Source organism: Cydia splendana, chromosome 18 (genome assembly GCF_910591565.1).
Source record: "Cydia splendana chromosome 18, ilCydSple1.2, whole genome shotgun sequence".
NCBI classification, from domain to species: domain Eukaryota; kingdom Metazoa; phylum Arthropoda; class Insecta; order Lepidoptera; family Tortricidae; genus Cydia; species Cydia splendana.
In genome coordinates, this window is record NC_085977.1 from 13,571,396 (window position 1) to 13,596,163 (window position 24,768).

Consider the following 24,768-nt stretch of genomic DNA (forward strand, 5'->3'; position numbering starts at 1 on the left):
ACTCACAGTTAGGAACAGGCGGGCATGGCGGTCGAAGGCACGGAGTCTCATCCAATTGGCATGATAACTGGCCAGGACAGGTGATGCCATTACAAGGATCTCGGCATTTACAGAGCGGGCAGCCATTAGCATCCAGCTCGAAGCCGAGCGGGCACAGCATGCGGCAGGTGTGGGCCGCGCAGGGAGCTTTACGTGTGCAGTTGACTAGGGCTGCGGCCGGGGCGCGGGTGCCGGGAACCTGAGGAAACGGAAAAAAACTATAAGTGACGCGATTAGGTAGGTGTTTTATCTCTAGAGAGATGCAGAGGTGAGGGTTTTTGTCAAAAAAATACTCTTATATAACTTAATGCGGATCTAATCTCAAACCCAGCTTGATCAACGTATCAACAAAAGCTGCAGATCTCGTCGCATTGGATCTTGTACAAATTTGATGGCCTCATCTACTACGGCTATTCTTAGTAGCTCATACCCAGGATATAATCTTATAAGATAGCTTGTTTTAAATCTCACCTCAAACCCAGTCTGATCGACGCACCAGCAAGAGCTGACGATCTCATTGTCGCACTGTATCTCTTCGAACTCTCCATCGCTGGTCCTACACCGAGGAGCTCGGACTGATTTGATGAGCCCTCGTCCTCCTCGACTATTTTCAGCTGCTAGGGCTCGGGATATTCTCTCGGAAGACAGCTTGATGTTTTCACAGCCTGGAAAAAGGAAGGGATTCTGTAATAGCCATTTAGTGAGAAGTGATACCTGAAGAACCTTTACACCTCTTAATGCAATGTTATCCAAAGTAATTATACCTACGGTTAAAAAAATAGAAGATATCTTAAATCATATAAACGTCAGGAATGTCAGTGCGCCACACTTTTTGGACTCGCGACTTGCTAGTATGTGCTGGATTAGCCTGAACTTGATAGTCTAGTCCACGCACGCTTTTGTTTCGCCGCATCTTTGTATGTATGAGATAGCAGAGTAAGATGAGACCAAGGAAATAGTACCAGTATACAGCGGGTCCACGCACGCCGTAGCTGTCATCTATGCTCGCTCCATTCGTCCGCACACGGCAACGCCCGGGCACGTCGGTTTAGCGGGAGACCGCTATCATCTATTTGTATCATCTGTTTTAGTTAATAACAAGAACGATGTTCGTACCAGTATACAGCGGGTCCACACACGCCTTCCCGCACGAAGTGTCGCAGCAGACTTGTTCGCCGCACTCATTGTCGTCCGCACAAGGCGACGCCCGCGCCGGACACGTCGCGTTGGCGGGACATCGCCCGATCAGCTCCGCGCGAGCTGGAAACAAAAGAATGAATTGATTTGGCAAGGGTATTGTTTTGATAAGCAAAAGACCCTTTGTCGCTAGGTACCTACTTGAAAACAAAAGTTACCTTTATATTTTTCTGCAGTGTAAGATAAGAACATATGCTTTAATATCACATTTATGGATGATATTACCTAAAAATTTAGTGACTCCTATTAAAATTCTTGGTGACCTAATTTTCACCTTAACTAGAGTCCGACCGAGAAAAGCCTGCAGCGATTTTGTTACTCCACGTAGTGCAAGTGTCATTTTAAACGTCAAACTTCTAAGATATTATGTGTAAATATACTTGCACTATGTGGGCTATCAAAATCCCCGCAGACTTTCTTGGTCTAACTCAATTGTCAAATAAATAATTGATGTACAGACCAAAGAGGCTTTAGCTTGTCTCTGCCCCTCACAATAACCATCACTGGTCTGTGAATTAATGGATCCTGAAGAGCCAGGCTTCGTGTCACCTTGCAATCGTGCAAATTACCACTAAAATGTCTATTGGCCTTGATTCTATTGTCGGTAATGGTACCATGGCGGTACGATGGCGTTTACATTATTTACCTGACCATTCGTAAACCTTATCCCAACGAGGTAAGGTCCATCCATGTTAAAAGTACCGCACTTTTAATTAATGGTCGTACTCACCGTGGTGCAGCAGCATCGCGCACGCGCAGAGCAGCGCCGCCCTCACCGCCGCCGACATTGCTGCATTACACACGAAACTTCTGCAACAAAAACAAAACCTTACTTTAGAGATTTGAAACTTTATAAACATACTGTGCAACACACTGATTTAAACTTTCACGATTTTGACGTGATAACGTCTTATAAATCGATGAACACCGGTAGCATGCACGAAAAAGTGTCACGTTGTGGACAGATCTCCATGGTAACGTTGCGGACAGATCTCCATGGTAACGTTACGGCCAGGTTTTCTTATGACGTTATCACGCAAAATTATCGTCCGTAAATCGACTTTACAGACAACCAATTTTTTACACATTATTAAATTGTACAACGGGACGTAATCGCTTATCTAAGTTTTAAGATTTACATCCGACGTTTCGAGGACGGCGTTGTCCCCCTGGTCTCGGAGACCACTTTTTAGTTTACTGTGGTTCAGAAGTTGAGGGTTATTCCCACTAGTTACCACCAAGTTTTTACCAGTGGTAACTACTGGGAATTTTTTTCCCACCTTTTACCACTGGTAACTACTGGGAATAAAAATTCCCAGTAGTTACCACCAACTCGGTTTGTTAGAGTTAAATACTAATAAAAACAGTAGGTATGAATAGTATAAATAGAGTATAAATAGAGTTATTTTGAATTACCTAATAAAATCACTTGAAAAATCATCTAAATGGATTATTAAATTTATCCTTAAGTACATATATCATAGTTTTTGTACTAGTACCGGTTAAACTGTTTCAATATTTTTGGTCGCTTTTAACGGAGTTTACTAAAACACTAATCGACTTATAATTATTTATTAAATTACTCTATATATTTATACTACACTATTTATAGTGTTTTTATTAGTATTTAACTCTAACAAAATTTTGGTGGTAACTACTGGGAATAAAAATTCCCAGTAGTTACCACTAAACCGAGTTGGTGGTAACTACTGGGAATTTTTATTCCCAGTAGTTACCAGTGGTAAAAGGTGGGAAAAAAATTCCCAGTAGTTACCACTGGTAACAACTTGGTGGTAACTAGTGGGAATAACCCGAAGTTGATAATGTCATATACGAAGGAGTAGGTACTACGGAAGATCAGCGCTGACTTTTGGGTTAGCATTATGCTGAGGCGAGTCCATTTCGTGGTAAACTACATATATACCTTGTCTAAATACATATTTATCCTTTATACACCAAAATGCATAAAGGATGACTCACGTTAGACCGGACCGTGTCCGAGCGATGGAGCTTCCGGCGCATCGTTTTCTATGGAAAGCATCACGTGACCGCCTGTTATATCATAGAAAAGTAAGCGCCGGAAGCTCCGGCCCGGACACGGCCCGGTCTAACGTGAGTCATCCTTTATACATTTTGATGTTCTTTCATGTGTCTTTTTATCAACGCTCTTTCATAATTTTATCACGAATCGTCTGTTTATCACGATAGAACCCTAAAATCTCGGTGTTCCCCGATTTCGTTTATACGTGACATTTACTACCCGCCACACACAACCACACAACCCTGTCACAACCAGAGCAATTCATTGCGGTGCATCGCAGCACGTTCCGTGTACAGTCAGCATAAAAGACAAATAATATTTCACATATTGCAAGGTTTTTCAACTGCACAAGTTATTTGTTACCGGATCACCGCTATTATCACATACTAATAGGTATTCACTGCTATTAGATACTAGCTAACAAAAGCTATCTTGTTCGTGCAAAACTACAAACATATCGGAGCAAGGAAGGTTGCAATAAGTCCGATAGGAGTAAAATAAATTTAGTTTTTTTTAAATAAAGCCAGTGACGTGCTAGGGAAATCGTTGCCTTCCAGACAGGTAATTTAATATCCTGCAGTGAGGCAGGCAAAATTATGTATTAAACCAATCTTAAAATAAAATGAAAGCGTCACAACCAGAATTTTAGAAAATTCAGATCCAAATTGTAAGGAAGATCCTTCGATTCCGGTTCCAGATTTGAATAATTCCATGCTGCAATCCGAACTGCAAATTAAACCCTTACTAATATTAAGATGTGGGGCCCGTTTCTCAAAAGCCTGTAACTTGTAATACAAGCGGATGTCACTTTTTGACAGCTTTTGTTAGAAAGGAACTTCCACTTGTACTTATTACAAGCTTTTGAAAAACGGGCCCGTGACCGTAAAAATAATTACGGAGTGGCATACATTGTTCATAAACGATCAACGTTCGCTGGGGCCCGTTTCTCAAAAGCTTGTAACTTGTATTACAAGTGGAAGTCCCTTTCTAACAAAAGCTGTAAAAAAGTGACATCCGCTTGTATTACAAGTAACAAGCTTTAGAGAAACGGGCTCCTGGTATGCTGACTGTACAAGCCATCAGTAAATTACGAAGCACACCGAGCGTAAATTAATCACTCACTGTACCAAATAGGGCCCAGCCTTGTGGCTATTGTGATGCCATCCTACAGGTGTTGTTTGTGTAATGAGGATTGCAGTCAATATGTTCTATCTTTCTGTCTGTCATTTCATTGTAGACCTTTTTAGAAACGAGTAAGATTGCTTGTTGTTTGTTTTTATGAGTGAGGTGCTTGTAGTGGTTTGTGTGGGATTTTACAGATTGGAATTTTCGTATGATATCATTTATCGTACCTACTGCTCGTACTTTGAAGGGAACTATTGTAGGAAATTTAACGTAGAGTATATTGTTCATTAGGAGTATTTGTAACTTAAACTATTTTTTCTGGGGGAGAAGCATTCACTTGTTTTGTTTTCCCTTCTATTTTCTTCTTACCTACCACGTAAGCTCCAAACATGCCAGGTTTCATGCTTTCTTCCGGATGGGATTATACTTTTGAATATTAGGGTAAAGAGTCGGACTAGCAGTCGTTTCTGATCGCGTGAAATAGCCAGGAACTGTCACTGATACGAGTAGGTAGATTAGATATAATATTGTTCCGCCAATCTGTCAGTTTTCCCTGATCGCATGCTAGCTGAAACTTTTACAGTAACTTGTTAGCTGTCAGTGCGTGTATAAAAACTACGCAGATATTAAACACGCGAATAAACTCACGCGCCACTGAAGATACGATTAGAATGTAATGAACGCCTCGAGGACGTTTAAATTAGGAATTACATTTGCATCAGACCGTTAAAAACACGTAATCTTTGTTTTCATTCGTCATTATTTAAATTAAACCATTCATTTGCCAAACAGAGCTAAATTCAGTGTAAAAATGTAAAAAACTGCATGTGGAAAACTAATAGGGTTTGTGCAAGAGTATTTTTTCAGTATGAGATTTTTCTAATAAAGGAGGGTATGTTGTACACCCATCTCCATTCATAATGTGTCCATGAAATTTTGCAGCTCGCTGTACAAATTTTAAAAGTACGGCAACACACGTTTTGAGTCCCATAGGCCAAATATGATCACATGATTTCTGGATTCTGGACGACCCCAAACATGTCACGCGAGTGACTAAAAACAAGTGAGTCTAAACCGTAAAATTATTCAAAGAAAGAAGTTGTCCAATCAAGACGTAGTTATTCTTAGAGGTTGTTAAACACTTATTTCAACGATTCTGAATGCATAGCGTCGGGAAAGCCCGTAGCAAGTGGCGCGAGGACACGCGTGTACGTTTGGCGCGATGACCAACCGCTCAATCATACGTGATCGTAATATCAATCAACCGTGACTGATGGACGATTTCCCTGTGTGTACCTATAGGCTGTCAAGGAAATATTAGGGATGTGTTATTAAGTATTTACTTGTGTATGGTCTCTAGAGTTTGGTCATTTTGTATTTAGAATCGTCCATTTCATCGATCGTAAGTGTAGGTTACCGAAGAATAGTAACGGAACCAAGTCAGCAAATGCGAGGGAGATATAATATAAAGTGATATAATATAATAACGATTTATTTAAAGCGATACACGATATACGATGCTAGGTAGTGGTAAGTACCTACATAGGTATGACATATTTATTTATTCTCCTATTTTAGGCTACTTTAAAACTTTCACAATTAAATCCAGGAGTAGAGTCTCTTAAAAATGTCAAAACTGAATCTGTTCACACGTTTACAGTCTCGCAAAATTAAAAGAAGCCGAAATGAATAAAAAAGCCGGACAAGTGTGAGTCGGACTCGCCCACCGAGGGTTCCGTACTTTTTAGTATTTGTTGTTATAGCGGCAACAGAAATACATCATCTGTGAAAATTTCAACTGCCTAGCTATCATGGTTCATGAGATACAGCCTGGTGACAGACAGACGGACGGACGGACGGACGGACAGCGGAGTCTTAGTAGGTCCCGTTTTCACCCTTTGGGTACGGAACCCTAAAAACCATCTCCCCCCATTCAATAATCGATGATCTTCCCCGACCAGACGCAACAGCCAAAAATCAATGAAAATCCTGACATTGAACTGATGACGTAACTCGAAAGCACTTTCACCGCGGCCGTTGACCCGACGTGACGACGTTGTCTATTACTCTATTGTGGTGTTGTCACGACTACTTACTTTGTTTTTGAGCGTCTATTCAATGCTCATTCTCTGATTTGTTGAAAATTGTTTATCAAAATTTTCGGGGAACCCGCCCGGCTTCGCATGGGTTAAACAAAACCTTTAAAAAATATACACATAACATAAACCTTCCTCAAGAATCACTCTAATTGCTAGCTGAAAATCCGTTCAGTAGTTTTCAGGTTTATCGCGAACATACGTACACACAAACAGACAGACGCGGCGGGGGACTTTATTTATAAGGTGTAGTTATTGATGCCTTCGTCGACACTGATAGGTGACAATTTATGAAGTTTATTGCAAAAATTGGAGGTCCACCAAAGGTCAGTTTTAAGAGTCAAACTAATCCGCTGCCAATTTTTTTAAATACTTACATGAAACTACGTTGGTAAGTATAAATATTTAGGAAACATAATATCTATGCCTGAAAATAGAGCGAATAGAAGTTTTTTTTATGTAAAACTTGTAGAGTTAGACCAAGAAAAGTTGCAACGATTTTGATAGCCCGCGCAGTGCAAGTGTTATTTATACGTCATAATTTCATAAAAGTTTGCCGTTTAAAATAACACTAGCACTGCGTGGGCTATCAAATCGCTGCAGACTTTTCATGCTCTAACTTTGCTCGCTTTACTTTTCAATTAATTGAGAGTTACGGGGGTATAGTTGAATCATCGAGAGCGTGGAATTGCATATGTAGTAGTATTGTTTGTTTACAGGCATTCTATATTTGAATTTTCTATTTTCTTGTACTATCAGCATACAACCACTACAAATGCAATTCCATCTTCTCGATAATTCAACTATAGCCGAAAATAGAAGAGTTTATTTTTATTTCTCTAGAATTCTAAGTACGTACTAGGTACCTAGTTACCAAGTTTTGTTCCCACTTATTTCCATTGATTGTTCATTGTGTTTGTTACTAGATTAATCATGATTGCAGACATTCCACTATAATGGGAATATCGTTAAGAATACCTACTCAGTATGCTATGATTATCACGCCCACGTAACATAGCTTCACATTACACACCACTTTGTAATTTGTGACTAATTCCTTTCTCCATTCAATTTCATTTATACATGATCACTCGTATCACATCATCGTTTTCATTTAATTCGGAACTCTACGTATATGACTTAAAGCTCAATTTTGTATACAATGTCATGAGGGATTAAGAGATTGCGTACGTTTGTGTCATTTCTTTCCACGACATTTTCATCAATGTCACTTATATCACATCATGATTTTTTATGAGATTATAAACTCTACGTACGTACCTTAAAGTTCTATTTTGAACGACAATGTTAGGTGAGATAAGAGGTATCGTAGGTTAAGATTTTTAATGGCTTCCTGAACGCGTGAATGATCCATACCGTGTTTTCTTCTCACGATTTAGAGTTTTCCCTATTGAAGGAAAATGGAAGAGCCACGGAAGTCTAGTTACATGCAATATGACAACTTTCCTGTACATATTTTAGATGAATTGTATGAGTGAAAAACGAGGTTGAATTGAAAAAGAATTTTGTACATAAATATATGGATATGGATAACTTTTGAGTTTTATTTTACTTTGTATTTTCTATTGAAGTAAACATTCGTTTTTAGGGTTCCGTACCCAAAGGGTAAAACGGGACCCTATTACTATGACTTCGCTGTCCGTCCGTCCGCCCGTCCGCCCGTCCGTCCGTCCGTCCGTCCGTCCGTCCGTCTGTCACCAGGCTGTATCTCACGAACCGTGATAGCTAGACAGTTGAAATTTTCACAGATGATGTATTTCTGTTGCCGCTATAACAACAAATACTAAAAACAGAATAAAATAAAGATTTAAATGGGGCTCCCATACAACAAACGTGATTTTTGACCAAAGTTAAGCAACGTCGGGAGTGGTCAGTACTTGGATGGGTGACCGTTTTTTTTTGTTTTTTTTTTTATATGGTACGGAACCCTTCGTGCGCGAGCCCGACTCGCACTTGCCCGATTTTTAATAACTTAAATACTATTAATAGGATTAGTATGTAAAGTAACTTAGGTTTGCTTAGGTGGACCCTGGGGTCCGTTAAGAGAGAAAGTAGGTACCTACCATGATGAGAAGGCAATATTGCAAAAACCACGAGAACGTTGAAAGTTAAAGTAACTTAGCAGTAACTGATTAAAAGTTAAATCGAAAAGTTTTAACAAGGAAAAACTGACCATTTGCACTCCAGGAGATATCATTAAAAGTTTTCAAACTTCAGAAAAGTAACAATTTTCATAAGCAACCGTTTTATTCGGATGCATTTGCTAAATGGATTCTAGTAGCTCGGTATTCCAGCGCTCGCCAATATGAGGGCCTGCCGCGAGCCACGTTCCAAAAGTTACCTCTCTGTCGCACTTTAAAATTTGTACGTAAGTGTGACAGGGAGGCAACACGTCGAACGTGGTTCGCGGTAGGCCCTTTGGCACGCCCAGTAATCTGGCAATTATCGATATCCTGATGACAGATGCGACGAAGAGTCACGTGATCGTTTCCATACATTATTTCACTTTAGATTGGCGTTTTCATCAACGATTACTTGGCTAGGCCCCCTGAAACTCCAACACACAGATTGATGCACCATCTGCATGAAGTTTTGCGCGTTTAAGGCCAATCCAGAGCCAAACGGGATGATCAAATTGATCAACGACCAATTTGATCAGAAAAGGAATTTGACGTCAATATATTTTTGCGTCCACACCAGCGGATTTGATCAGACAATTTAAACAGATTGGCGAATAATTGTCTTGTCTGGACTGGCCTTTATTCTCATTATGCGAGTTTTCGTAGGCGTGAAACGCGTTAGTGACGTTCACAGAAACCAAGCGATGACGCAAGGCGCACGCGCCGTGTCGGCGGTGAAAGGCGCATGTAACTTATGCTAATGTTTGGGTTTTGGGCATTGTGTAAGTATGAGAGAGATAGAGTACCTACACAAGAGCAGCTAGACTAAGTAACTTGTAGTTTCCATATGAATGGATGAGAACCTAAAACAACACTGGTAGGGTCTGTGCGGAACGGAAAGAGAAGAGTCGTAGAATGTATGGGCTCCCCTACATTTCACGACTCTTCTCTTACCGCACAGACTCTACCTAGAGAATATGGTACCATATTTGCTACTAGGTAATACCTACCGTAATAAATACCGGGCGCCGTACGCCTCCCACCCGCACCGTCCCCGCCACCCTTAGTCGTCCTACCCCGTCGCCCCCGTACCGCGCAGGCGAGGACTCATTTAAGCGGTCGGTCTATAGTAGCAATTATACGAGCCATGATTTCAATTTTCGTGGCCTTCGCTGGATTGAAAGTCGGTCGTCAGATCCACTCGGCCACCACCGCTTCTTTATTTAATAACAATTATTAAACTAACTAACTATGTACATAATGCCAGCCTTCGTAGATTTTCTTCAATACCGTTAATTTCCCAATAGCTTGGGCAAACATCCGCTTGTAGAGGGAAGTCGATGTCACGCGCCATTGTTAGTAAATAATGCGCGCTTGCGTACTGCTGTTGATCATGAGCCCAATACAAACTTAAATAAATAAATAAATATTATAGGACAATTTTATACAGATCGACCTAGTCCCACATTAAGCTCAATAAGGCTTGTGTTGTGGGTACTAGACGACGATATATATAATATACCTACATTTATATATGTATACTAGACGGGCCCGCAGCTCCGCTCGCGTAAATGAAATAAAGGGTTTGTCTTATGTTTAGTTAAATACCGATATTATTATGTATTGAACCCTGCCAGGGTTCATAACTGTGACAGGGACTTCTTATTTGCAACCGATATTTGGATAACTTAATTCGCAAATTTCTCAAAATATTATGTGATTTGATAAAAGGCAAGATTGTATTTTTTCATCTACGAAGATATTTATTTAAACTTGTTTCAACATAAAATTATAATTTATTTTTATAAGCCCAATTGCAAAAACGTTCATTAGATTAATTTCCGCCTTAAGACGAATATGTACGACCACCGCCCATAAATCGCATTTTCATACACATGTAAAAAGTCCCCATTTCCCTGTCTGGATATTGACATTACTTACGACGGCTACGGTGACGCAACGACCCAAAATGAGTCCTGGCTTCCGACACCAGATCACGCCATGTTTCCCGGTCTTGCGATAGCTCTCGCCAGTCGCCATGGCCGAGGTTGAGCAGATCTTGAGCAACCCTTGAGCTCCAAAATATCTGAGCATGCACTTTAACTACATTATAATTTACATTGTTCAGATATTTGTGAATACCTCGGCCGTTCCGATATATCTGATAGTGACTGTTCAGCAAGAAGAAAACATCCTACCTGGTCGAGTCGTATCGTTTTACTCGAGAAAGCAGTTCCCGAATTGGTTATATCTGTAAAGTCATTAAAGTATAATTATCACACACACATTATTACGGACACCATCCCTTGAACTGATGGGCTTCATATTAACTTGCTATCAACTTTGTATTTTTGGCCCATCTCGGCAGCCCGTTTCCCGGACGAATGGCAAAGCTTGCCGAAGCCGTGAAAGTCAATCTGAATAATATAACTCAAAAAAAAAAAAAAAATATTGTATAAAAATTTATAAACTAAAAGTATCTAACTATTCTAAATTAATAAAAATAAAGAAATTTAAAACAATAAAATACAAATTATTAACACGATAATCATACGATAATACTAATTTGATTGATACGTTTAGTCATATATGGCATAAGTCACTCGTATGGACATAGACTAAGGTTGAGGTTGACAGCACTTTTTATTTTACTTCGTGTAATAAAACGCCGCAATAACTGTATACCAACATGACAAAGATAAACATTTGGTATGTCTGTAGCACCACATCAAATAATTTTGTCTGTAGCACCGCCGAAACGAAACTAACCGAGAGTTGCCGAAAATGGCCGATCATCGTAAAATGAAGATTGTTATGAAAATTTCTTTTGCTTATTGTAAATTAAATACGCATTGAAAGCGATAGTTTTTATGCTCTAGTCTATTCTCATATTTAGATAATAGATTTAAACAGTTTTTTCTTATCATACGTGCGTCGTATTCGAGATACGTGTCAAAAACTTTTTTAGAAATTTGTAAGGCGCCATCTCGCTTCTTCCCTCGTTTTTTATCCCGTTCTGGTTTTTAAATTTTATATATATGATAAATACTTATATACATAGAAAACATCCATAACTCAGGAACAAATATTTGTGATGAACACACAAATAAATGCCCTTACCAGGATTCGAACCCGGGACCTTCTGCTTCGTAGGCAGGGTCACTACCGACTAGGCTAGGAGGCCGTTAAACTAAAATTATGACATTTTATCACTACAAGATTATTAATCTAAATGATGTCAGGCGCCCGTACATCTCGCTCGCGCCAATACATGTACGGACAAGTACGAGTGAAATGCACAAGCGACTGATATAATTTAAATATCATCTTGATGTCACAATGTAGGTAAGTTTCAATTGGCCTCCATTTGTTTTTGATATACAGGGTGACTAAACAATCACATAATGTATAATAGGTATGATGGTTGCAATTTTGTGCTCTATCGTGTTATGCGACACTGACACTTATAGTCTGGCAAACCAATTTGTCAGTAGAAAAAATCCGCAGTTCAAAATTACCCTCGACCCTTTTTGCGCCATAATGCGACCGTTAACGACCGTATTGCAACCGTTACTGCCATGAAAACCACAGGAATCAAAATGTTTCTTAAACATTTTTTTTTGTTCCGTTCATTAACACTATGTACCTACCTATAAGTACAATGGGTAGGTACTGATGTTACCAAGTAACAAACCACTTAACTAGGTACACTCAGCATCAATAGGTGTGGATGAAACAATGCGCTAAGAGTATCTGCCACGGTGGAATACTTTTCCAACTATAGATATAAATCTCTACAGTACGGTTACCATCAGTTTGTCACTGACATAAACGCCGTCGAGAACGTAATTTACTTTCTATACATCTCGCTCGCACTCGCATATTAGTGCAAACGGGATGTATAGAAAGTAAATTACGTTCTCGACGGCGTTTATGTCAGTGACAAACTGATGGTAACCGTATAGTTCGCGTTCAAAATTATCTGTTACAGCTAGTCTAATCGTTCTAAATAGAGACATAGGTATCTCTTTTTGTTGAGCTGTTAGAGAATGGTGGAGTACTTAGATACATTTGACTCCTAATCTGGTGCGTTTACTTTTGTTGTCTGTACCACACTGCATAAATAATATAAATATTCAATGACGGCAAAGAAATATGCCTACGATTATGCACTTCCTCTCTGCTTAACAATTTAAATGAGCTACGAGTATTATACAATATTGACAGTTATTTCTCGTTGTCCCATGCAAATAAGTGACCATTTGGCGAACTTTTATGGAAAGTTGCTTAGCCTATGGCGATTATGAAGACTTTTACCCTCTAAATAAACCTACTTTAAAGCCCAATTTTCTTACTTCAGCCTAAAAGCTTCTACTTCTTAAACGTTACATGATGAAAGTATTAGATAAATGTATCCCAATTATTAACTTTTGTAATGTCTACAGAAACGACAGCAGTTTTTCCGAACAGGTTTTTACCTATGTACTGAAATGACGATACATAGGTACCTAATAAGTTCACTTCTATAGTTGTGCTTGTCTGATCTATATTACCCTTAATAGTACCCCTTAAAGATATATTATAACACTGTCATATCAGTATGAAATCTGAAAGATTGCGCAGAAGATTGAACAATCAATATGTAATTTTAAACTTATAGTTTACTTACTTTACTTAGGTATTTAAATAGAAATATAACTATAATACTTACGAATCTAAATAATACTAGATTGGTTTACCTAATAGCGATAGCGGTACAGCCTGAAATTCGGGAATCAGCTGCAAATGGTGTTAAAGGTACGAAAATCGGCACGATTAATCTTTAGGCCATTTGAATCAATTTGACCCGTAGCACCAAAAAAAAGAAAACAAACGGAAAGGAGTTATGACGTCATCTTTTTTTTGTATGGAAGAAAAACAATTTTTTGTTCAGAAACCTATCGTGTGTGATATTAAATGAAAGGGCATTTTGAGCCGGTTCCAAAAATATATCACATTATTATATTTCCGTCACTTGCATTCAATTAAAATAAAAATAATTTTCAAAACATACCAAGTTTGGGCTCCTCCAGATACGAAACCGTTGAATTCGTTTTTGTACAATATACCTCAAGTAATACCTAATATCCTCATATCTAACCCCAAGAAATTAATTTCGAGAATATTTAGTTTTAGTATTTAAAAAAAATAATATTATTACAAATTGTGATGCATCAATCTATCAATGAAACGGCCTCCTAGCCTAGTCGATAGTGACCCTGCCCTTACCACGGCTTGTATATATGTGTATATGGGAATTTATTTGTGTGATGATGATGATGAACACACAAATAAATGCCCTTACCAGGATTCGAACCTGGGACCTCCTGCTTCATAGGCAGGGTCACTATCGACTAGGCTAGGAGTAGGGAATGCAAATCGGTTATTTTCGGTTATTTTTTGTATGGAAATTATCGGTTATTAACCGAAACCGCGGTTATTTCCATACAAAAAATAACCGATTTGCATTCCCTAGCTAGGAGGCCGTTTCATTGATAGATTGATGCATCACAATTTGTAATAATAAAAAATAAAATAAAAATACTAAAACTAAATATTTTCGAAATTAATTTCTTGGGGTAAGATATGAGGATATTGGGTATTACTTGAGGTATATTTTACAAAAAATAATTCAACGGTTTCGTATCTGGAGGAGCCCAAACTTGGTAGGTATGTTTTGAAAATTATTTTTATTTTAATTGAATGCAAGTGACGGAAATATAATAATGTGATATATTTTTACAACCGGCTCAAAATGCCCTTTCATGTAATACCACACACGATAGGTTTCTGAACAAAAATTTGTTTTTTTCCATACAAAAAAAGACGACGTCATAACTCCTTTCCGTTTGTTTTCTTTTTTTGATGCTACGGGTCAAATTGATTCAAATGGCCTAAAGATTAATCGTGCCGATTTTCATACCTTTAACACCATTTGCAGCTGATTTTGGTCAACCGCTAGTACTACAATACACACAGAATAAAAATAATGAGTTGGAGTGTCACTAAGAGGGTTTAGCAAAATAAATGATCGTCAAGTCAAGAGCGGTCATCATTATACCTATATAAGAACGTAAAAAAACTAAGTAGATAATTTCCAAGTATTTTTTAAATAGCAAGATAGCACAAAACGCAGTAATTATATAAACGCAACATTCTAAGGAAAGAAAGGCAAAGTAAAACAGACAGTTTCAATGACAATGAACTTCCATTGAAAGAAAGTGAAAACACCGACTTTTAAGGAATGCCGAATGCCGGTGACGAATCGAGTTAGCGACACTCGAAATGAAATGACCCGCGCGCAATCGTTTCTTCTAATCACTTCGCAATTTTATTCAATGTAGAATAGAAACATTAAAGCCCTTTTCAACTCATCGACTTTAATGGTTGAATTAGGACTTCGTATACTGTAATCGCATATTTTTCACTATCGGCTCCACAAACTTAACTTTGACTTAGACAACTGTAATATCGCCAAAGGATAAAACAGAGGACATCATCGTGCTAATATTTAATGTTGTTACTAAATTAAATTAAAAAAATATTCCGGGCAGCGAAATCGATCTTGACATTTGCGACACTAATGCAGCTGGCAGTAATTTCGCGCTACATGTGCAGTAATGACTGCAGCAGTATTGCAGCGCGACTTTTCTCCCTGTACCACCCAGTATAACAGTAGCTTTTAGTAAAATTTTAACTTATACATTTGTAAAATTATTGCTGATGCAGTGAAGTTCAAAAAGGCTTAAAAACTTATTACTCCCACGCCCGGTTCAAATCTGATTATAAATATAAACAGTTGATCTTTGAAACGAAAAGTAAGTAAAAGTTCATTTAATAATAAAAGCGGCTTACTAGCTATGCAAATTAAAATTATAATGGCACCATTCAGCTTTGCCTCTTGTTAAGAATAGTTGCCATTAAATTTTTAGTCTAATCTCAAATGTCAGAGATTCGATTTTAGGTTGGCATTGTCTGATATAATCGGGTCATACATCGCTGCATGTATTGTTGCAATAATTGAACTTTGTGTACTGTTTTGGATTGACATTTGACAGCGACTTTCATATGTTTCAATTAAGTTGAATGAGAATGTAGGCCTATTCTATCTTGGATTATAAGGGCCAACTTTCTAGTGTAACATTTCATTTAATGCAGTGGTGACGCCTTATTATGGCTTATATTTTCCGAAATCATTTCTCTTTTGCTTTTGTACCTTTACCTATTATCTTTACTTACATATGATGATATGACTTTGATCTTACATGACACTATGGTTTTAAGGAGTGTTTTGGTCTATGGTTTTAGTTGGATAATAATTTTATCATTATAGTCTTTGTAGACATACATACGTCTACGTTCTGCCCCAGATTGAAACGCCATAGTTAATCACAGAGTCTGCCAATGCCAAATACCTACAGTAGCCTAACAGTTTTATAGGGTTAAAGCAACTGTTGCTTATGTGTAATGTCTGTTATATAATTCAAAACAACGATGAACCAACGCGGTACGTGCTGCTGTTCGGTTATATAAAAATTGGCCAAGTGCGACAGGCCAAAGAGGAGGTCACGTCTTTTGTAATGTGCCGTAAAATGTAGGTACCCACATTGCTCCTAATATTCAAAATTTAATTTTAGGAGCAAAGTGGGTATCTACATTTAACCAACATTAAACCGTCACTACTATCATGTTTCAACATTTAAATAAGGTTGTGATATTCATAAGGTAAGTATCTCAGTTAATAAGAAGATAGTACGAAAGACATAAACGCGCTGCCTATTCATTAAATAGTGGCGCGTTGATGTCTTTTCCTCTTGACTGCGGTGTTGATCGAATTCATTACAGTTGACTAAAGCGTTTCGTAAGAAGTCATTATAGTAGTCAGTATAGCCTATAGTGAAAAGTATGCAATGATACATAGTTTGATATACGAAATCTTAATTCAATCATTAAAGTCGACGAGTAGAAAAAAGTACCTAACCTACATTAAATGGCAGCGAAGCAGTACATCCGCAGCGAGAGCGGTGCCCGGTGCGTAGAGTACCTATTATGTTTAAATCCCACGGGAGTGTTGTATATGTTGGCTTATTAAATAAGACCTTTCTGTTTCTCACTTGTTTACCAATCTTAATTAAACACAAAACACATATCACACACATGTTGTATTACGTCCGAACCTTAATACACCATTAATGTACTAATTAAAAAGCTTTTTCATTGAGTTTTAAAGCGTCTCCAGTACAAAGCCTGCAAGGCGTGGCTTAAACAATGCCCTTAAACAAAGGGTTTCTATACTTTTTATTTTTTATGCGCCGACATGCTTGCATGGTGCATGCGCATGAATACGAGTACACGTAATGTTTGTGCCCGGAATTTTTATTCAGAGTGTGTTCTGGAATAAATTATGGGACATTACACAAACCAATCTCCGAGTCCCAATGTAAAGAACAATAAAGGTTGACTCACGCTAGACCGCGCCGGGGCCGGGCCGGACATTCCGGCGCTTTGTTTTCTACGGAAAGCACCACGTGATCACCGCCGTCATAGAAAATGACATATCGGACGCCCCGGCCCTAGGCCCCGGCCTAGCGTGAGTCATCCTAAACTTTTTGTGTTTTGTATTAGACTTACGAAGTCATTCTGCATCAATTCAGAAATCTTTCGACAGCGCAGCATTGGAGCCGAGCCGGTGCAGTGCAGCAGGCACCAACAAACGTAGCGTTTAAAAAATGACTTTTTATCATTTTTAGGGTTCCGTACCCAAAGGGTAAAAACGGGACCCTATTACTAAGACTCCGCCGTCTGTCTGTTAGTCTGTATGTCTCTCTGTCTGTCACCAGGCTGTATCTCATGAACCGTGATAGTTAGACAGTTGAAATTTTCACAGATGATGTATTTCTGTTGCCGCTATAACAAAAAATACTGGAAAGTACGGAACCCTCGGTGGGCGAGTCCGGCTCCGGTCTTTTGATACCGCTATAACAACAAATACTAAAAACAAAACAAAATCTAATACCATTAAACGAGCAATTAAGTGAGGCTCCCATACAACAAACGTGATGTTTTTGCCGTTTTTTGCATAATGGTACGGAACCCTTCGTGCGCGAGTCCGACTCCCACTTGGCTGGTTTTTTTTCTTGTACACTCTTCAAATCGTACATGTACCAGCACGTAATAAATAGGTATACATAAATAGCATAACCAGTTCCCGGTGCTCCGGCATTTGAGCAACTAGCCCACATCAGTTACGCCCGAATGCTCCGCTATAGCGCTAATAGTGGAGCCATTCACAATAACTACCCATTAGCAGCATTAGCCTATCGCTATTATGAATTACCGTTTAATTTTTTAAATTAAAGGCTTTGATAGTAAGATTTACTATATTTTTTGGGTTCCGTACCTCAAAAGGAAAATAACGCAACCCTTATAGGATCACTGTGTTGTCCGTTCGTCCGTCCGTCCGTCTGTCTGTCTGTCAAGATACTTTATCTCGGGAACGCGTGGAGGTATCGACTTGAAATTAAAGACTTATACTTACTCAAGTCTACAGTCCCTTGAAGCTGTGAAATGTTGGAAAAATCAAACTTCTAAGTTAAAATACAAAAGATACGGCCGTTTATGCCGCAAAAAACGTATATTTCGATACTCCCAAGGGAATCAAAATTTATAGAGTACTTCCCGTCGACTAGAACTATAAAATTTGGCAAGTAATATCGTCTTACACTACTAGTATAGGCAAAAATCTAAAAACTATAAATTTTAAAAACAAAAGTTTAATTTGTACGTACGTTTTATCATGTTGCAAACATAAGTACTTATCTATGTTCTATGCAGACGAACTCGCGGGCAGAAGTTGGTATGAGAATTAACGTCCTGCCGTTTGATTTGTTAAGAACTGTTAGAAGTCCAAATATTTAAATAATTTTCTAGGAAAGATAGGCTGAACAACATTTAAGTGCTCAATAAACCGCACGGACGGAGGTCATTGATGTCGCTTTCTCGATTTCACCACTATCACTTACCGACTATCGTGTGCGGCCGTTTCTAAACACTAAACAAGCACTAGATTTCGAACATGCCACTGATTGTGTTTAAGGCTGCCTTTCCACTGATGTGGAGATGACCGGAGATGAAAGGAGACACGCGGGTATCAACCTGAAATTGATGTAATCTAAAATTACCATCATCATCTTCCTCGCGTTGTTACGGCATTTTGCCACGGCTCATGGGATCCGCATAGTAACTAATCCCAGGAAATGGCGTCGGCACTAGTTCTACGAAAGCGACTGCCACCTGACCTTCCAACTCAAAGGGGAAACTAGGCTTTATTGGGATTAGTCCGGTTTCCTCATTAAATTATGTTTTCCTTTACCGAAAAGCGACTGGTAAATATTAAATGATATTTCGTACTTAAGTTTCGAAAAATTCATTGTACGAGCCGGGGTTTGAGCCCGCTACTTCCGGATTGCAATATTTGCAAGTTGCACGCTCTTACCACTGGCCACCAGAGCTAAAAAAAAATTAAATGCTGTAATAGTAATACAGCGCAGCGGAGAAGACAACCAATATTATTTGTTCATCTCCGCCACATAACTTTACGTTTTTACTTGGGATTCGGTAATTAAATAAATTAGTTAAAATGGGCGTAATTATGTTGAAAATGAAATTATACAGGGTGATGAGGGCTTTTACCATGGGACCAAACCCGACCGCGAAATAAAAATTTACCCTCCCATAGAAAATGGACCAGCTAAAATGTATGAAACAGCCAACCATTTTTTCGCGATTTCGGGGTTGGTCCTGTAGCAAAAGTTGCTCAGTATAATCCCAAAACCTGCCAACGGGAATGCAGTTATTTTTAGCCCCCGTGTATGTATAGTCGAATATTTATTCAAATATTAATGCGTAAACAACGGGCTTCTCTCGCATATGAAAAATGTACAAAACGGGGAATTTGCCACCTCTATCGCTGGTTTACAAAAATGGACTTTACGTTGTACCAATCACGGTTGCTTTTATTATAACAAAATTAAGTAAAACACGAAGTTTAAGATTGTAGTCAGGCCGTTTGGGGACGCACTAAAATCCTGCAAATATACTTTTATTGCATTTAAAAGTGAGCTTTATTTTTTAAGCATGAAGGTTGCTTTTATATTTTATGCAAAATACAATGTTAAAGGTATTTGGGGACATAGTAACGGGCGATTTACGCCGCGAGTCGCGTTGTTAGAAAACTAGCATTGCGTAGTGGAATAAGGGTGTAACTGGCTACATTGTTCAAATTTGATACGTCATTGTTACACCAAGAGTGCAAAAAGTGAGAAACATTGGTTTTAATTTTGAACTAGCTCTTTGGATGCATGTAGGCCTAGGGTTGCCATACGTCAGGATTTGTCCGGACATGTCAGGATTTTTGACCCTTTGTCCGGATTGCGGCCGGACTTGGAAAGTGCCAGGATTTTTAGGAATGGTCTCATAAAAAAAATGTTTACGTTATATATTTATTACAAAGTTTACACAGTTTTAATCAGAGCGCAGCGCGCCGCCGGGGCGTCGTTCAAGCTACGCCAAATGTCTGTTACAAGAAGTGTCAGGATTTTTATCAGGACATTTAATTCTTCCATATGGCAACCCTACATATAGCTAAGTTCTAGCTAGGGGCTAGTATACTCGTATTTGGGTCACACATTTACTCGTATTGTACGTCTTTCTTGTAGACATCGCAAAGTTAAGAACTGTAAAAATATTGCAGTCAATTGTTGAGTAGTATGTACTCAACAATTGACTGCAATATTTTTTAATCACCAACAATCCTAACCTTTTCCGTGTGTTTTCCGTATATCATGCGTATGTTTGCCGCGACAATTAGATATGTGCGATAGTGCCGGCACTTTCACCGTCGGTGTCGTGCGCCCGCGCATGCGACATACCGCGTGTGAAACCGAGAGAGAGCGCATTGCCGTGTCCACACCGGGGTTCTCGATCTTAAGGCCCCTGTACACACTGGGCCAGCGCCGGCCAGTCCAAGGGACGCAGCCATGCGGTAGAATGAGATAGCAATATCACTTGCTACCGCATGGCTGCGTCCCTTGGACTGGTCGGCGCTGGCCCACTGTGTACAGGGGCCTTTAAGGTACAGAAGGTTCAGCCAGCAGTTTTTGAAAAGTCGTAGCGATTTTTTAGATCACACTACGGTTGCCAAAATTTTAATAAGCAATTTTGAGGCCTTTCTCTAGTAACTTCATTCGAAACCTGACACACCTTAAACATTTGTAATAATTTTTGCGCAATAAGCTAAAAATATGAAAATTACAACTAAAAATGTGCAATTTTATTTTTGATCGAACTCATCGATTAGGGTAAACGTACTAGTGCTCGACATGCTAATGCCCAATAGATGACACCTTGCTGTCACCTCTATTGACAATACTTAAATTTCAAGATGACATGTACTGGGACCGCGTCGAGCACCAGTACGTTAACCTTACTTTTTTTACCTTACCTTACTTAAGGTGTTGGCTGTTTATGTATATTTTCTATAAGGTAGGAAGACTTTGTTTGCTATCAACATTGTCCTTAGACTAAAAAGTTATTTTATGCTAAGGGGCCTACCACGGAATTCTAAAATCCAAACTTGCGTTACTCACAGACGGAGACATACTATCTCAATGATATGATATAAGATATAATATATATTGTATATCATTGGACGATCTTTTTTTTTTTTTTTTTTTAAAGCCTTATAAATATCTTATATATAGATGGTCAAGCAAATCTTGTCAGTAGAAAAAGGCGCGAAATTCAAATTTTCTATGAGACGATATCCCTTCGCGCCTACAATTTTCAAATTTGCCGCCTTTTTCTACTGACAAACGATCTTATAGAATTTCGATGTTCGCGCTAACCCCTTCGGAGATAACGGCATTAGTCTATAAAGTAAGTGTTTTTTTTTTAGTTAGGATATCCACAACGCAGGCTTCGTCAAGATAGAGATAGATAGAGATCTTTATTTTGCATCCAATGTACATATTTATATTAGATACGAGTAAACTACATAATAACATACAGGTACATGGACCCTGGTAGGGTATCGCAAAAATATTTGTAACAAATCAAATTATAATTATTATGTGACAAAATCATAACATGACTTAAAGTAAATTAAGAGTAGGTAACAATTAGGAATAATCAATTTAATATTTTTAACTAAAATGTGTTTTCTTACATATACTTATAATAAAACGTACTGGTGCTCGACGCGGTCCCAGTACATGTCATCTTGAAAATTAAGTAATTGTAAATAGAGGTGACAGCAAGGTGTCATCTATTGGGCATTACGAGTAGCATGTCTAGCACTAGTACGTTTACCTTACATGTAAAACTACAAAGAATATTAGCGGGTCTTTAGCGGGTTATGGTGATGACAAACGGTCGTAAATCTTAGAGAAATGGCTCCCGAGGCGTTACGAAGTGTTTTAATATCATAATGCTGTCATTTGCTTCCGGCAAGGTCACAAGGATCTGTGTAGAAAGGTCACGTTATATTAAAATTAATCTTGATTTTTCAGAATCTAGATGTCAAAAGGTTTATTTTGGTTCTAGTTAATAACCATCAGTGATCGTTAATTTTCCAGCAATTTTGGTGCAGCATTGTTGGTTAAAAGCATCTGTATGCCCTACTCTAGGTGGAATAGATAATTAGGGTTAATAACAGTAATATTAACCTTAACCAATCCTCTCCCTAGAAAAAAATTGAAGAAAATCCTTTATTTTTACTATGCTGCACCAAAATTGCTGGAAAATTAACGATCACAGCTAATAACAGTCGAGCTTCGAGTAAAGGTGTTTTTGGTTAAGGAAATTGTGAATTTTGACACTGACAGTGACAGATCGTGTCCATGACAAATACAGATCAAATTCATGACCTGTTATTACAATCCGAATACGCCGGTAGATATTATTTAAGTATTTAAATTTAGGTACCTATTGCAAGATGTACAATTGTACAACTGTAAAAATTGAATTAATGCTTTAGACATTATAGATCTACCAGTCAACCAGTGGGTCAAACAGAAACACGCGGTTGTACACTTGCAAAAATTCCGAAATATTTGTTCAAGACATCAAGATGATGAATGAGCCAGGGGTCTCATAAATGGAATCGGCCAGAGCTTGGCTCCCCGTCAAATCGGCGCAATTTTTGCGGATGCCAGTTTTTGGACCACAATAACCAAAAACTGTATTACCTATATCTTAGATAAGGTACTTGTTACACAAACGGGTCTACCGCGTTATAATTTCATTGTGCAACTCAGCTGAAACGTCGGAATTAAAGGTAAAAACAATGAAATTATATCGCGGTAGACCCGTTTGTGTAATTAAATATGTGTACAAAACGCGAGAGTTTAAAGTGTTATAAGGTACTTGTTATTTAAATGAGCAATTCTTGTTTATTTAGGTTTGTTTGTTTATCGATCGCAAAAATGGGACAATCAAACTGTTACTTTAATATGTCTGATACCTTTAAACGAGCAATTCTTGTTTATGTATATACCTATATATTTCGGGGATCTCGGAAATGGCTCTAACGATTTCGATGAAATTTGCTATATGGGGGTTTTCGGGGGCGATAAATCGATCTAGCTAGGTCTTATCTCTGGGAAAACGCGCATTTTTGAGTCTTTATATGTTTCCCGAGCAAAACTCGGTCTCCCAGATATTGTTGATTATTTGTGCAAACCCAAGTTTCTATTATTGGTACAGAGTACAGACAATTGTTTGTATTTTCCGTTCAGTTCGTTAACTATTGTCTGATTGGTAGTTACCGGACAAGGCAACCTCGCTCGGTTCAGCGCCCTGAGGTTCCGTTTGTGTGTACTGTGTACCTAACGTGGAAAACTCCACCGCCGGTCTGGTTTATATACAACTTATATCCGGTGGACGATAGTCATAGTTGACCAAGCGAAACCGAACCTTTGGCCGAAACATAATTTATATGCCGAAACATGCCAAAACCGAAATTTCGGTCGGTACACTACCTAGTAATAAATCCTTATCACAGTATAAGGAAGGGTGAAGGAAGGTCTCTTTTTAGGCCCCGTAGTCCAACTTAGAACATTTTATAATCCTCATTCGAAATTCAAAATCTCGGACGCGTTTGCTCTAAAAAACCAGCTTATAGTGCGACATAAAATAGTAGAAATTAATAGATTAGATTACATGATTTATTTCATGACAGACAATACATATAATAAGTTTGCATTGATGTCAAAAATATAAGAATTTCTATCATGATCGGCAAAATAAAATAAAAATGAAAATAATAACAACACTAATGACATGACATTAAAGCTCTCCAAAGGACCTCTACGTGTTGGATCTGTATCCCCACGCAAGCCTATCAAAAGACCGGGATGTATAGGCCCGTGAAATCCAGAACGGAGACACTAATGAAATAAAATTATAGCTTCAATAAGGATATAATGGCTCCTCTACACGAATGGCCAACGCCGGCCAATCCAAGGGACGCAGCCATGCGGTAGACTGAGATAGCAATATCACTTGCTCCCTCTAATGCATAAATGCGTCCCTTGGATTGGCCGGCGTTGGCCATTCGTGTAGAAGAGCCATAAGATGGAAGTAAAAAACTTCCATATTAAATTGTTGCCATGTTTAAGCATTTTACGTAAAAAATGTGACAGTTACGTGGGAAGTGGCGCCCTCAATATTTTTTTACAAGTTCTTGTCGGATTTCTGCAAAATCTTCTGAAAAATCTGTCGCGTCGTCACTTGTTTTTACCTAAATCCGCTCATTTTTTGTTCGAAGATTTCACGGTATAAACCGGTGTACACCAAGTGTACACTGTCGTTATCCTAAAGCCCCAGTCCCCCGGGGTCGAGCTAGAGGGCTAGCCCTCGTTTGTACTCATTACGCTAGTTCTAAAGCTCATCTATAATGGAACGCACTTAGAGGGCTTATCTCACGCATGGCTAACTTCAGACTATATTATTGAGGATAAGTGTTTAAGTTCAGATCATGCTGGGGTCATAGGTAAACAGATTTAGGATTAACTTATTAGGATTAACTTGT

The 24,768-nt window shown here is 38.6% G+C and overlaps 1 protein-coding gene across 1 annotated transcript in view; it reads right to left on the reverse strand.

Annotated features, from left to right (window-relative positions):
* LOC134799148 (uncharacterized) overlaps positions 1 to 24,768 on the reverse strand; it is an 81,284-nt gene that overhangs the window by 13,028 nt on the left and 43,488 nt on the right. Inside the window, exons 2-5 of the mRNA XM_063771555.1 lie at positions 1,967 to 2,046; positions 1,156 to 1,299; positions 511 to 704; positions 7 to 238 (exon numbers count right to left, since the gene is read on the reverse strand). Coding sequence (XP_063627625.1) covers positions 7 to 238; positions 511 to 704; positions 1,156 to 1,299; positions 1,967 to 2,024 — 628 coding nt within the window. The 5' untranslated portion in view covers positions 2,025 to 2,046. The remainder of the gene's footprint in view (positions 1 to 6; positions 239 to 510; positions 705 to 1,155; positions 1,300 to 1,966; positions 2,047 to 24,768) is intronic.